The sequence below is a fragment of the Epinephelus fuscoguttatus genome, linkage group LG5 (genome assembly GCF_011397635.1).
Source record: "Epinephelus fuscoguttatus linkage group LG5, E.fuscoguttatus.final_Chr_v1".
In the NCBI taxonomy this organism is placed as follows: Eukaryota; Metazoa; Chordata; class Actinopteri; order Perciformes; family Serranidae; genus Epinephelus; species Epinephelus fuscoguttatus.
Window position 1 is genome coordinate 25,997,727 of NC_064756.1, and position 15,820 is coordinate 26,013,546.

At 39.5% G+C, this 15,820-nt stretch overlaps 1 protein-coding gene and 1 pseudogene across 1 annotated transcript; both read left to right on the top strand.

Moving 5' to 3' along the window:
- Window positions 1-2,288: 2,288 nt before the first annotated feature.
- LOC125888231 (extracellular calcium-sensing receptor-like) lies at window positions 2,289-6,478 on the top strand. Its single transcript, XM_049575441.1, has 6 exons — window positions 2,289-2,440; window positions 2,664-2,961; window positions 3,936-4,730; window positions 4,911-5,138; window positions 5,301-5,424; window positions 5,565-6,478. The coding sequence occupies exons 1-6, from the start codon at window positions 2,352-2,354 to the stop codon at window positions 6,476-6,478; spliced, it is 2,448 nt and encodes an 815-aa protein (XP_049431398.1). The 5' UTR covers window positions 2,289-2,351.
- Window positions 6,479-10,105: 3,627 nt separating this feature from the next.
- LOC125888232 (extracellular calcium-sensing receptor-like) lies at window positions 10,106-14,001 on the top strand (annotated as a pseudogene).
- Window positions 14,002-15,820: the final 1,819 nt, after the last annotated feature.

Here is a 15,820-nt window from a genome sequence, read left to right on the forward strand (position 1 = left end):
TGAACAAATAAAGTAATAGTGACTTCATAATTAATTGTCCATCTGTCATTCAGTGCATATAGTAATTCATCATGAATTATGCATTAATTAAGTATTCCTTACGTATATGGCATATCTCTCAAGTGAAGTGTTAACTTTTAAAAAATTTCTTGCAGTCATAGAGAAAGTATTTCTTAGATTTATGATGCAAGATTTGAAACTTTTGCTGCCCTTCAGGGATAATTTTATTTTGATACTATGAAAATAATACACTGTATGTACACAAATACCAGGTTAGATTTGTACCAAAAAGTGCATTTAAATGTTCTCAAATGAAGTGTAAAGGTTTCCTGCCAAATTTTTACTCTGTTCAAATAAAGAGTTTCTATATTTGAAAATTTTAAGGTGGATATTTTTGTGGTTGATTTGGTAACATTTTTTCATGTAAATTTTCAGGTAAAACAATGTTTTTTGAAATGTGAAAGACTTTTTTTTTACGGTAAAATATCAAATTAAGCAAAATTTTTGACCGTAAAATCAACAGTATCAATACATTTTTACTGTAAATGAGGAAAAATGTTTAACCGTAATTTAACGGTAGAGTTCTGGCAACCACAGCTGCTGGTATTTTACCGTAAAAATAAAAAAAAATCAAGTAAATTTTAAGATAAAACTATGTTTTTTTAAAATTTTGAAACTTTTTTTTAAACGGTAAAATATTGAATTAAGCACATTGTTTAACTGTAAAATCAACAGTATTAATACATTTTTTATCGTGAAAGAAGGAAATGTTTTACCGTAATTTAACGGTAGAGTTTCGGCAACCACAGCTGCCGGAATTTTACCGTGAAAACAACAATTTCTTTTGTACAGTGTAACTCTAATCACTTAGCACTTAGCTCAGCACAGTCTTGTGAATCCAAAAGAAAAACATCATCTACAAAGAACAAAAACACAATTTGGATGACCCCAAACTGGATACTCTCCTGCCATTAACTTGAGAACCTGTCCACGATTTGGCAAAGAGGAACAACTCTGGCAGAGGCCAAAACCTAAGAAAAAGTGTTTGACTTTGTCCCAGACCTCCATGCAACAGTAAAGAGGCATGTCAGCAAAGACAGACCCACAATATCCAGATCCTTTAACATCTCGGGGCAATCTCGTCTACACTTTGCCATCAGGGAGCTTCTTGAATATTTGGGAGGCAACTCTTAAAGATATTGTGGTGTGATTGAACTGTTGAGCGTACCGCTGCTGTGAACTGATAAGTTGCAGCTGCGGCTGATTGTGTGGGCTGGACTCTAAGACTGAAAAGCAGAGCACCGTTGATTGTCTGTGTGTCTGGGGAGCGACCTGTTGCATGTGCGGCTGCGTTCATTCTGGGAGGGAGGGTGTCGTTCGCGGCTGTTAGGGCCGCCGGCGATGAAGACAGCTGAGTAGGTTTAACCGTTCCTGAGTTAGGAGGGGAGTCCCTGCGCCTCCTTTAGATAGTTAGGGCCGGGTTGATAGGAGCGTTAGCCGCCAGCCACTCTCCAGCTTAGTTGCCGCCTCCAGCACGCCACTGTTGGCGTTACCTGCTGCTCCTGCTTCAGTGGGCATCTTTTCCTCTTCCGTTGTGCCGTCCGACGAAGCTGTGGTTCCCCCGGGGAGTTGGACAGTGCCACAAGCTTAGACCCCGGGGGGGTCTCAACGGTCACGCAAGTTAGGTCGGTTCTTTTTATTAATTGTTATGAATTATTATTGTATTTGTTATGTTGTGGTAGGCCTAATTATATATATTGTTTGTGTGAGGGTACAGGGGAGAGAACGGGAGGGATCTAGACAGGTGGGGGCACTTTAGTTGGTTGCACCTGCGTCAGAGGGTAACTCATTGTGTGTCGTGTTGGTTGCAGTGCATTCCCAGTTTGTAGTGATTGCTCTCAGTGATGTGTGCCTCGCATCTCTTATTTGTGTGCAGAAGTTGAAGTGTGTTATACATCTTGTGGAATGGTGTGCATTACTTTTCTTTAATAGTGATGTGCACCCTTTTTCTTGGGATGTAGTCCAGCTCTAGTTTCCCCCGCCAGTATAATGGTCCACGCCCTCTGTGTCAGCTTCAGGCCCCCACACTTTTAACTCAAAGCTTTCTTTGATTGTATTATTGAAATAAAGATTGTTATTGTATCTGGTACCTCCTAATTTGCATTTACATGTGATCCTAACCCAGTGGTGTAGCTGTCATAGACAGTATGATGTCCACAGAGTGGTGGCAAGAGAAGGGATGGGCAGTCTTACAGCTGTTGCTGGTGGCATCTGTCTCTCATGCTGAGGAGCTGGTGTGCAGGCGAAGAGGGGATCCAGAGAACCCCCAGCTATCTAAGGATGGAGACATTATGTTGGGGGGAATCTTCTCTTTCCACAGAAGCTGGAAAACCAGACAGAACAACTACATGCACAAGCCACTGCCACTGCAATGCACTAGGTAAACTAGACTGTAAACATCTGTTTAGATTTCAATTATCTAAGTGGAAGTGGGTACAGATACACAACAGGTACAGCAAAGGGCATAAAACTGAGTATTAAAATAAGAGATATTCCTGCTTATGCATCTTAAAACCACCAAATGCTTTTTATTTCCTGTGCTATATTTTTATTGCAAGGACAAATTGTTTGCATTTCCAATATTTATATCTCTCAACATCTAGTTTGAATTTCAGAGGTTTCCAGTATGCCCAGGCTATGCTCTTTGCCATAGAGGAGATTAACAACAGAACAGACCTGCTGCCTGGCGTCTCTCTGGGCTACAAGATCTATGATGTCTGTAGCTTCATTGCCAGAGGTGTGAGGGTTGCATTGGCTTTGACTAATGGTAATGAGGAATTATCTGCATCCTCCCAGGAACCATGTACCAGGCCAGCCCAAGTGCAGGCCATTATGGGAGAGACCTCTTCCTCTCCTTCCATGGCTATAGCCACTGTAATCGGACCCTTTCATATCCCAATGGTAAGCAAAATTAGTCAAAAGAATTATTATCCTGTAATTCTTCTAGCTGTTCATAACAAAATGGGTTTTTTAAACAATTAACACTTCATAATAAACATTTAAAATAAATGGTAAATTGATAGGTAATTGAACATATATTCATTTTAATGGTAATCAATAAATAAATAAATGTTGAATGTCATATAATTTATTGTTGTTTAATTTAGTTTGTTATAACACACATTGTAAAATGTTATACACTATATTTAGTATTTGTTAAGAAAAAGACCAAATATTGTATTGTAAGTGAACTTTTAAGAAAGTGATTAAGATTGTTAATGCTACTTGACTGGCTTGTAAAATGTCTATACCCATCATTTGGATGTTTATTATAAAGTTGCAACTGATGATTATAATACTTTGTTAAATGGTCGATAAATACTGTGTAGGGCATCTACAAAAATTTCAGCATTATACTGAACAACACTATATAGATTCACTAAACAGTATTTAAGATAAGATAGGATAACATAAACTTTGCCGATCCCACACTGAGGAAATTCAACTTTATTATCAACTTTTTAAGAAGGTATCACAAGTCGCAACTCTATAATAACCACCAAAATTATATTTAAGGATGAAAGCAATATCAATTGAGAAAGTGTTATAAATATCTGGCCCAGTGTTATGTTTTTTTTACAAACAATTTTTTAAAGGTTTTTAAATAATATGATAATCATTGGCAAATAGAGAAGAAAGTGTAGAAAGTCTTATAATGTGTGCAATAAATGGCTAAAATAACAAATTATGGCATTACTAATAATGAGTAAACAGTAGAATAACTATAAATGAATGTTTAATTACAAATAAATGTACTATTTATCATTATTGGTTATCATATTATTATTATTATACAGAGTTACCACATTGTAGTGTGCTGTGAATATGTTTTATATTTTTTTGATCTTCTTCGAATTATCTTTTTTTTCTTCTAGATAAGCCACTTTGCAACTTGTGCTTGTCTCAGTGATAAAACCAAGTACCCATCCTTCCTCAGGACAATACCCAGTGACGCTTACCAGGGCAGAGCCCTGGCACAGTTGGTCAAGCACTTTGGTTGGACTTGGGTTGGAGCTATTAGAACTAATGATGATTACGGCAACAATGGCATGGCCATATTCATAGAAACCGCCCAGCAGCTAGGCATCTGTCTGGAGTACTCTGTGTCTTTCTTTAGAACAGATCCACCAGACAAAATACAAAAGATAATTGACATTATCAAAGCTTCCACTTCCAAGGTGATTGTCACTTTCGTCGCCCTCCCCGAAATTGGCATGCTAATACATGCAATGTCTCAACACAACTTGACTGGGTACCAGTGGGTCGGTAGTGAGTGCTGGATCTTTGATCCCCAAACTGCAGCCATGGATAAGCATCACATTCTGGATGGTGCCATAGGCCTGTCCATCCCCAAAGCACATGTCAGTGGCATGAGAGAGTTCATGTTGGATATTAAGCCTCTCAATTCATCTGGTAATGAAATGTTTACAGAGTTTTGGGAGACATTATTCAGCTGTAAGTTCAAGCAGTCAAAGTCATCCACAGAGAATCAGAGAGAATGTACTGGACATGAGGATCTGACTGGAGTGCAGAACAGCTTCACTGACATGTCGCCCATGCCTATCTTTAACAATGTTTATAAAGGAGTGTATGCTGTGGCCCATGCACTGCATAGTATGCTCAGCTGTAATAAAACATGTAACAACAAAGTGCAGTTAGATCCATATACGGTGAGATCATATATAAATTCATGGTGTATTGTCTCCAAGCCTACAGGATGTGTGTCAGATAATGATCTACACGGATTAATGTCTTTCTAGATATTACAGCACTTACAAAAGATTCATTTCAAAACAAAGGCCTTCAAAATTGTGTCAGATAATGATCTACATTGATACATGTCCTTTTAGATCTTACAACACATAAAGAGCATTCATTTCAAAACAAAGGAAGGAGAGGAGGTTTACTTTAATGAGAATGGAGACCCCGCAGCAAAGTATGAAATTATAAACTGGCAGCCAACAGAAAATGGCATTGTGGACTTTGTCACCGTTGGTTTTTATGATGCATCTTTACCTGTAGACAAACAGCTGAATCTGCAAAATAAGTCTTTAATTTGGGCAAACAACTCACAACAGGTAAGCTATTATAATAATTATACAGTCTCTGTCAATTATTAAAAATTGCGTATTGCACTAGTTGTTGTATCATGATTTTTAAGATGCGATAGAACCTAACAAGAACAACACCTTGTCAAAGTGAATCCCACATATTTTCTCATAGTCAATTTATTTTTGCAGGTGCCTGTGTCAGTTTGCAGTGAGAAGTGTCGTCCAGGAACTCGCAAGGTTCTCCAGAAAGGAAAGCCTGTCTGCTGCTATGACTGCTTAACATGTGCAGAGGGAGAAATAAGCAACATTACAGGTGTAGCATTATTATGCTGTAGTAAAATGGGAATTAAAAAAAACGTGTGTGCTAATCCATGCATGGAAAAAAGCAATATAGAGACAAAAACATCAAATGCACTGAGCAAATCTAATAGGTGCTTTTACATTATTTTTCAGATTCTATCACCTGTGTGCGATGCCACCCTGAGTTCTGGTCAAATGAGAGAAGAGATGCCTGTGTAAAGAAGGAGGTCGAGTTTCTATCATATAAAGAGATTATGGGAGCACTGCTCACTGCAGCGTCCTTGCTGGGAACATGCATCACTGCTGTTGTGGCATTCATTTTCTTCAGATACAGGAAAACTCCTATTGTTAGGGCCAACAACTCTGAGCTGAGCTTCCTGCTGCTCTTCTCCTTGACTCTGTGTTTCCTGTGTTCTCTGACCTTCATGGGCCGGCCCTCTGAGTGGTCCTGCATGCTGCGACACACAGCATTTGGCATCACCTTTGTCCTCTGTATCTCATGTGTTCTGGGGAAAACTATAGTGGTGTTAATGGCCTTCAGGGCAACTCTTCCAGATAGTAATGTGATGAAATGGTTTGGGCCTGCACAGCAGAGGCTCAGTGTTCTGGCTTTCAGTCTAGCACAAGTTATCATATGTATTCTCTGGTTAACAATTTCACCTCCTTTTCCATTCAAGAATTTTAAGGAATACAAGGACAGAATCATCTTAGAGTGCACTCTGGGTTCAGCTGTAGGCTTTTGGGCTGTTCTTGGGTACATCGGACTTCTTGCCATGTTATGTTTTATTCTTGCTTTTCTGGCTCGGAAACTCCCTGATAATTTCAATGAAGCCAAATTTATCACTTTTAGCATGCTGATATTCTGTGCAGTATGGATCGCCTTTATTCCAGCATATGTCAGCTCCCCCGGGATGTTCAGTGTTGCTGTGGAGATATTTGCTATTCTGGCCTCCAGTTTTGGACTGCTCATTTGTATTTTTATTCCAAAATGTTATGTTATTTTACTGAAACCAGAGAAGAATACAAAAAAGAACATGATAGGGAAGGGGGCACCAAAATCCCTCTGAAAACTTAAAATAATATGGTGGCAAAGGCATTCAAGTGCCATTATAATGTGTACATGATCGGTTCACCAAATTGTCAAGTAGACTGTTTTTATTTACTGAAGACTTCCACTGAACTACTGTAATATTTTTACACTGTAAATAATTTCATTAGTGACATAGCAAATTTATATATATATATATATATATATATATATGGGTCCATATATTTTCAGTGATTTCTCTGCATTTTGTATTGCATTTGAGAATTTAACATAAAGATAAATCATTGCATTCTACCGCTCAGTGACCAAGCCTGTTTCTGTTGCCTTGTTTCTATGCAACAGCCCACAACTTTTCTATTTCGAAAATTTTTCTGTTAATCTGCGGCGGGGTCACAGTTTCAGCAGTCTATGTCTTTTTTTTCTTTTAAATGCTGCTTCAAAATGTATAAATACTGGTGCAAACTTTTTATTTATATTAATGTACATGGAATGCCACCCAGTGGTTTAACTCCATTAAGGTGCTTTCAGACCTAGAGTTCAGTTGCTACTGTCTGAATCAGGGACCAATTTGTTACAAAGTTGCATAATTGCATAGATTTGGTTCAGGTTATCACGTCAGCATTTACAAGCAGGCCAGATCAGATTTCTTGGTCAAAACAGCTGCTCTTGATTCGTCACAATTTCCATGCGGGAAAAATCCATGAAGTAAATAAAACATCGAAGAAGAGTACACTTACAAGATAAGTACAACACTTTCTAATGTCACAATGGAGGGACAACTACACAGGTTGATTTTAACGCTGGTCATCGTGTTCTATATTGCTTGCGCTGTTCACTTAAGGCAAACCATACAGTTTGAAGACGAGGCAGAAGAGATGCCTGTGTAAAGAAGGAGGTCGCTCCAACAAGAAAACAGGAGGTCGCTCCAACAAGAAAACAATATTTTGATATTTTGATGATTTGTGATATTGGGCTTTATAAATAAAATTGATTGATTGATTGATTGATTGATTGATGCATTGGATGTGCCAAATGTGCATATTAAGGCAGCACAGAGGGAGGTGCACATTAACAATCGTCTGGGTCTGGAACATGCTCATGCTTGTTTAACCCAAACAATGTGTAATATGACTGCAGTTGGTTCGGATCAAGGTCAGAACACCTGCTCATGACAAACAAACCACTCCAGAGTTAGTTTGTAACCGACAGAGACCCACTCTATAAGAGGGTGTCAGTCAGGGTGTTTTGGTGTGCACCCAAGTACGATTGCTGCGTTCACACCTGCCCAAAGGAACCACACTTAGGGGGCAAATGACCTTGAGTTCAATTGAACTGAATCAAACAGTGCAGGTGTGAAAGCACCCTTGGACAATATGATGTCCAAGCTATCTATTAATACCATCAGATGCCTTTTTTTATTTCCTGTGCTACCGTTTCTATTCCAAGGATAAAGTCTTTTTGCAATTCCAATATTTATATCTGTTGACATATAGTTTGCATTTCAGAGGTTTCCAGTATACCCAGGCTATGCGCTTTGCCATAGAGGAGATTAATAACAGGACAGACCTAGCATCTGTCTGGGCTACAAGATCTATGATGTCTGTGGCTCCATTGCCAAAGGTGTGAGGGTTACACTGGCTTTGGCTAATGGTAATGAGGAATTACATGCATCCTCCCAGGCACTGTGTACCATATCAGCCCAAGTGCAGGCCATTATGGGAGAGACCCCTTCCTTTCCTTGCATGGCTATAGCCTCTGTCATTGGACCCTTTCATATCCCAGTGGTGAGAAAAATCATAAAAAGGTGTTATATGTGCAAATACTGTGTGTTCTATAATATTTGAGATTTTGTATCTTTATATTGAGATATAATTTCTTTTAGATGAGTCACTTTGCACCTTGTGCTTGTCTTAGTGATAAAAAGCAAGTACCTGATCTTTCTCAGGACAATACCCAGTGATGACTACCAGAGCAGAGCCCTGGCACAGTTGGTCAAGCACTTTGGTTGGACTTGGGTTGGAGTGATTCTAACAAATTATGATTACGGCAACAATGGCATGGCCACCTTCATAGAAACCGCCCAGCAGCTGGGCATCTGTCTGGAGTACTCTGTGTCTTTGTTTAGAACAGATCCACCAGACAAAATACAAAAGATAATTGACATTATCAGCTTCCACTTCCAAGGTGATTGTCTCTTTCCTATCCCTTACTAACGTGAATATACTAATAGATAATATGTCTCACCACAACTTGACTGGGTACGAGTGGGTAGGCAGTGAGGCCTACATCATCAGTCTATCATGGTGTATCGCCACCAGGCCCACAAAATTGTGTCTGGTAATGATCTACATCGATGCATATTCTTTTCAATTTAACAACACATGAAAATGATTCATTTCAAAACAAATGAAGGAAATGAGATTTACTGAGAATGGAGACCTAGTGGTTCAGTATGGCAGTATAAACTGGCAGCCAGAAGACTATGGCATTGTGGACTTTCTCACAGTTGGGCTTCATGGTGTATCTTTACCTGCAGACAAACAGCTGACTGCAACTGCAAAATAAGTCTTCAGTGTAGTCACACAATGTGAAACGAATGAGCTACCACATTATTAACATAACTAATAATCAAAGTCCGTTTCAGTTGGCGTAATTGTAACTTAGTTCATTCTACCTTTCACCATCCTAGCCTGTCTCTGTTAGTGGGCTCTTACAACTTGTAACTTTACTGTAGTTCACTTTCACCATCCGTCCACCTGTCCGTCCGTGTGGGCCATGTCATAATTGCAGCAGACTAAGCAAGGCTGTTCATGCATCCCTTTTTTGGCAACCTTTTCTAGTGTTTCCAGGTCAGATAATATATTTTTTGAAATATAAACCAACAAATAGCTCATAGCCATGCACTTGTAATTGGGTCAAAAGTGATTATTGTCATGAAGAATTACTTTTGTATGAGTCTATACATTGTTTTTAGTTTTTTTCACTTTTTTGATAGGAAAATCCTACGTAGTATACCTTTAAGATATTCAGAATAAGATAAGACAGAAAACTCTTCTGTTTGGACACCTTCCTCTTGCCTCACCTTGTTATTTTGCTGCTCCCAAATGTATAAATACCAGTGCAAGCTTCTAATTTGCATTTACATGTGATCTTAAACCAGTGGTTAAGCTGTCATAGACAGTATGATGTCCACAGAGAGGTGGCCAGAGAAGGGATGGGCAGTCTTTCACCTGTTGCTGGTGGCGTCTGTCACTCAGGCTGAGGAGCTGGTGTGCAGGCAAAGAGGGGATCCTGAGAACCCCCAGCTATCTAAGGATGGAGACATTTTCTTAGGGGCAATCTTCTCTTTCCACAGCAGCTGGAAAACCAGACAGGACAACTACATGCACAAGCCACTGCCACTGCAATGCACCAGGTAAATTATACTGTCGAAAATCTATTTTGATTTCAATTATCTAAGTGAAAGTGCGTACAGACACAAAACAGGCACAGCAAAGGGCAGCAAACTGAGTATCAAAATATGAGATATTTTCTTTTTTGTGTCTAAATACCATCAGAAGGTTTCATTTTATGTGATGCGGTTTCTATTCCACGGATAAATTGTTTTCAATTCTACTATTTATATTTGCCGACAACTAGATTGCATTTCAGAGGTTTCCAGTATGCCCAGGCTATGCGCTTTGCCATAGAGGAGATTAACAACAGAACAGACCTGCTGCCTGGCATTTCTCTGGGCTACAAGATCTATGATGCTTGTCGCTCCATTTCCAGAGCTGTGAGGGTTACCCTGGCTTTGGCTAATGGTAATGAGGAGTTATCTGCACCCTCAGAACCACCACCTTGTACCAGACCAGCCCAAGTGCAGGCCGTTATGGGAGAGACCTCTTCCTCTCCTTCCATGGCTATAGCCACTGTAATCGGACCCTTTCACATCCCAGTGGTGAGTAAGATTGGTCAAAATGAAAATATACTTGTGAAAACAATTATTATCCTGTATTTTTTCTCACTGGTCAAAACAAAGGTGTTTTTTTAAAAGAATTGTAGGTAACACTTTATAATAACTGTCATGAAAAGAAATGATTAATTCAACTTTAGGTAATAGTCAATTTAATGTTAACAAACAATGAAATGATAATTGAAAATTGTTTACTAATTATTAATAATACTTTTATTTATGTTTATTTTTCAGTTTATTTTTTACAAACTATATAATTGTATGCATCATATGGTAAATATCTGTGATGGTAAACCTGTTAAGCCTTTTGAAATTGTTTAAAAAAACATTAGACTGATTGACCAAATAGTTATAGTACATTGTTAATGCCTACAAGCATTGCAACATTATACTGAAAAACCACAGAATGTCCATAGAAGGTTTACAAAACAATTATTTACCATTTACAAAGTGTTACAAATGTCTAGTTTTGTCATTTCATTGCTGGTAAACAGTGTTAATGCAGTAATAATTGGATATTCATTTTTAAATAGGCAAAAAAGCATAAGGTGTGCAAGAAATGGTTAAAAAAAACAAATTATGGCATTTCATTGTTTGTTAACAGTAAAATACCTACTAACTTAAGTTTTTTGTTTTTTTTTTTACTATTAATTTACAATTTATCAGTGATGATTATTATAAAGTGTTACCACATTGTAGTGTGCTGTGTAAAGTTTTGAAATTTCAAATATTTATCTTGGGATATCATTACTTTTTTCTTTTTCTTTTTCTTTTAGATCAGCCACTTTGCCACTTGTGCATGTCTCAGTGATAAAACCAAGTACCCATCCTTCCTCAGGACAATACCCAGTGACGACTACCAGAGCAGAGCCCTGGCACAGTTGGTCAAGCACTTTGGTTGGACTTGGGTTGGAGCTATTAGAACAAATGATGATTATGGGAACAATGGCATGGCCACATTTACAGAAACAGCCCAGCAGCTGGGCATCTGTCTGGAGTACTCTGTGTCTTTCTTTAGAACAGATCCACCAGACAAAATACAAAAGATAATCAACATTATCAAGGCTTCCACTTCCAAGGTGATTGTCGCTTTCCTCTCCGCCGGTGATATTCTTGTACTAATACACTGGGTACCAGTGGGTTGGTAGTGAGGGCTGGATCTTTGATCCCAAAAAAACTGCAGCCATGGATAAGCATCACATTCTGGATGGTGCCATAGGCCTGTCCATCCCCAAAGCACATGTCAGTGGCATGAGAGAGTTCATGTTGGATATTAAGCCTCTCAATTCATCCGGTAATGAAATGTTTACAGAGTTTTGGGAGAAATTATTCAGCTGTAAGTTCAAGCAGTCAAAGTTGGCTGCAGAGAATCAGAGAGAATGTACTGGACATGAGGATCTGACTGGAGTGCAGAACAGCTTCACTGATATGTCGCTCATGCCTATCTTTAACAATGTCTATAAAGGAGTGTATGCTGTGGCCCATGCACTGCATAGTATGCTCAGCTGCAATAAGACATGTAACATGAAGGTGCAGCTAGATCCATATACGGTGAGTCATAAATTAATTATCAGTCTATCATGGTGTATCGCTAAAAGGCCTACAAAATTGTGTCAGATAATGATCTACATTGATGGATATTCTTTTAGATTTTACAGCACATAAAAAGGATTCATTTCAAAACAAAGGAAGGAGAGGAGGTTTACTTTAATGAGAATGGAGACCCAGCAGCAAAGTATGAAATTATAAACTGGCAGCCAACAGAAAATGGTATTGCAGACTTTGTCACAGTTGGTTTCTATGATGCATCTTTACCTGCAGACAAACAGCTGAATCTGCAAAATAAGTCTTTAATTTGGGCAAACAACTCACAACAGGTAAGCCACTGTAATAATTATGCAGTCTATTTTAATAGTTAAAAATTGCATATGGTACTAATTAGTGTTATGATGTTTGTGAATGATGTATCAAAATGCATAATACCTTACCTGAACCTTACAAAGACAACACCTTGTCAAAGTGAATGCCTCATTGTCATTTTGTTTTTACAGGTGCCTGTGTCAGTTTGCAGTGAGAAGTGTCGTCCAGGAACTCGCAAGGTTCTGCAGAAAGGAAAGCCTGTCTGCTGCTATGACTGTTTCAGATGTGCAAAGGGAGAGATAAGCAACAATACAGGTATAGTATTATTTTGTCAATCGAAAATATATTTAAAACAAAGGTCATCAAAGGGTCAGCTCATTTAAATTACCAAAAGGCCTTAGTTTGTTTCACACCTTGTCACTGTGGTATCTGAGCAGGCAAATTTAGTCTCATCTGCTGAGATTTTGACTTTCTCTTTCTGAAACTGCAATTGTTGAGATTGAGAGAGAATGAAATTGTGTGTGCAGTTGGACTGAAAATTGACATTTGAAAGAAAAAAGTTACAATGCTTATTTACTAAGAAACAAATATCTGTACAACAAAAACAAATAAAACATCTGTTTTTGAATCTAACCTTTTCGTCCGCTTGCTTTAACAAATCCAAATCATTCATGCTGGTACCATTCAACTGTCCATTTATTATCTGGTTATTATGTGTGTTATGTCTTGAATGCATGGAAAATAAGCAATATAGAGACAAAAACATCAAATGTACAGATCAAGTCTAACACCTGCTTTAAAATCATTTTTCAGATTCTATCACCTGTGTGAGATGCCACCCTGAGTTCTGGTCAAATAAGAGAAGGGATGCCTGTGTAAAGAAGGAGGCAGAGTTTCTATCATATAAAGAGATTATGGGAGCACTGCTCACTGCAGCATCCTTGCTGGGAACATGCATCACTGCTGTTGTGGCATTCATTTTCTTCAGATACAGGAAAACGCCTATTGTCAGGGCCAACAACTCTGAGCTGAGCTTCCTGCTGCTCTTCTCCTTGACTCTGTGTTTCCTGTGTTCTCTGACCTTCATCGGCCGGCCCTCTGAGTGGTCCTGCATGCTGCGACACACAGCATTTGGGATCACCTTTGTCCTCTGTATCTCATGTGTTCTGGGGAAAACTATAGTGGTGTTAATGGCCTTCAGGGCAACACTTCCTGGTAGTAATGTGATGAAATGGTTTGGGCCTGCACAGCAGAAACTCAGTGTTCTGGGTTTCACTGTTGTACAAGTAATCATTTGTATCCTCTGGTTAACAATTTCACCTCCTTTTCCATTCAAGAACTTTAAACAGTTTAAAGACAAAATTATTTTAGAGTGCACTCTGGGTTCAGCTGTAGGCTTTTGGGCTGTGCTTGGGTACATCGGACTTCTGGCCATGTTATGTTTTATTCTTGCTTTTCTGGCTCGGAAACTGCCTGATAATTTCAATGAGGCCAAATTTATCACTTTTAGCATGCTGATATTCTGTGCAGTATGGATCACCTTTATTCCAGCATATGTCAGCTCCCCTGGGAAGTTCAGTGTTGCTGTGGAGATATTTGCTATCCTGGCCTCCAGTTTTGGACTGCTCATTTGTATTTTTTTCCCAAAATGTTATGTTATCTTACTGAAACCTGAAAAGAACAAAAAAAAAGATATGATGGGGAAGGGGGCATCAAAATCATTTTGAAAATTTAAATATCATTATGGCAATTGCTATTCTAATTTTGACATAAGAATTAAATATAACAGCTTTAATACAACTTGATAAACAATCACATTAAGCTTCATGGAGCTTCTGTTGGTGGAGCTTCACCAGAGTAGCCTGTCTCTGTTGCTTAGTTGTGGTCTTACAGATTGAAACTTAATTGTACTTCAGTTTCACCATCAATCCATTTATTTACTGTAGGCCACGTCATGGTGGCAGCAGACAAAGTAAGGCTGTCCATGCATCCCTTTTGCGGCAACTTTTTTCTAGTATTTCCAGGTCAGAAGGGATATGCACTCCCTCCACCATGTTCCAGGTCTACCCCAGGGTCTCCAACCAGTGGGACATGCCTGGAAAACCTACAAAGAGAGGTGTCCAGAGGCATCTTGTTCACATCTCCAACCACCCTAACTGGCATTTTTTGTTGCAAAGGAGATTTGGCTTTACTCTTGGCTCCCTCTGGATGTCTAAGCTCTTCACCCAGTCTTGAAGCTACTTCTATCCACAATCTCATTCTTTCATTCACCACCCAAAGCTCAAGACCATTGGTAAGGGTTAAAACGTCAACTCATTGTTAAATTAAAAGTCTTGCCTTATGGCTTGGCAATGTCACCATCATGCTGCTCCAACCCACTTGTCTATCCTACGCTCCATTTTACCCTCTCATGTGAACAAGACACCAATTACTCTTTCATTTGGGGCCATAACTCAATTCCAGTCCAGAGGGAACAATCCACGATTTTTCAGCAGCAAACCATGGCCTCAGACCTAGAGATGCTGACTCCAATTCCATTTGCTTCACACTCATCACAGCTCATCACAGTCTTGTGAAGCCAAAGAAAAACATCATCTACAAAGAACAGAAACACGATTTTGGACGAACCCAAACTGGACACTCTCCTTCCATTGGTGGTGATCTGAGATCGTCTCCATGAATATCAGAAACAGATTTGGCCAAGAAGAACAACCCTGGCAGAGGCCAAAACCTAGGACAATGTGTTTTTTGCTGAGAATACTTTGGTTATATATGGACTACATAGCTTGTTGGCTGGGGAAAGGGTCATGGTATGCAAAAGCCCTACATGGCAAGGATGACATCCACATTGCTCCTTCTTGAAATGAAGTTTGACAACTGGCTGGAGCCTCCTTTCCAGCACCCTGTAATAAAGTTTGCCCTCTACAGGCACTGCCCCAACAGGAGGCTTGTCAGCCAAGACAGCCCAACAATGTCCAGATCCTTCAACATCTCCGGCAAATCTCACCAACAACTTGCACCTTTCCATAAAGGAGCTTCTTGACCACCTGAGAGATGACTCTCAAAGATATGTTTGAGGTTATACCTGAACCTTCAAACGCTGCCTCCTCCACAGACAACGTGCTGGTTGAGTTCAGGAGGTCCTCAAAATGCTCTCTCCATCGTTCATCAACATCCCCTGTCCAGATTTGCAATTCTCATCCCCTGCCAAAAACAGTGTGAGCGAAACTGCCTGAGTTCCTCCTGAGTCGTCAGAGGGTTTGCCTGAACTTCCCTGAAGTCCATCTACAAAGCCTCTTTAAACTCTTTCCACACCCAGGATTTTGCTTTGGCAAGTTCCAAAGTTTTACCCCCCAGTACTTTACTTGTCTGTTGCTTCAGGAGACCCCTGGACAACCAAGGCCAGAAGACTTCTCCCTTAAGGTTGATGCCCTCCTTCACCTGCCTAACAGCAGTTTGCAACTTACTGGTTAAAAAAAGTAGAGCACTGGAGCGTCGGTGGCTTAGTGGATAGAGCAGGCACCCCATGTACAAGGCTGTTGCCGC

Bases quoted from the DNA above. Each gene is read 5' to 3' on its own strand.
- LOC125888231 (XM_049575441.1), top strand. From the start codon at position 2,352: ATGTTGGGGGGAATCTTCTCTTTCCACAGAAGCTGGAAAACCAGACAG. The intron at 2,962-3,935 runs GTAAGCAAAATT...TTTTTCTTCTAG, and splicing joins GACCCTTTCATATCCCAATG to ATAAGCCACTTTGCAACTTG. The intron at 5,425-5,564 runs GTGTAGCATTAT...ATTATTTTTCAG, and splicing joins AGAAATAAGCAACATTACAG to ATTCTATCACCTGTGTGCGA.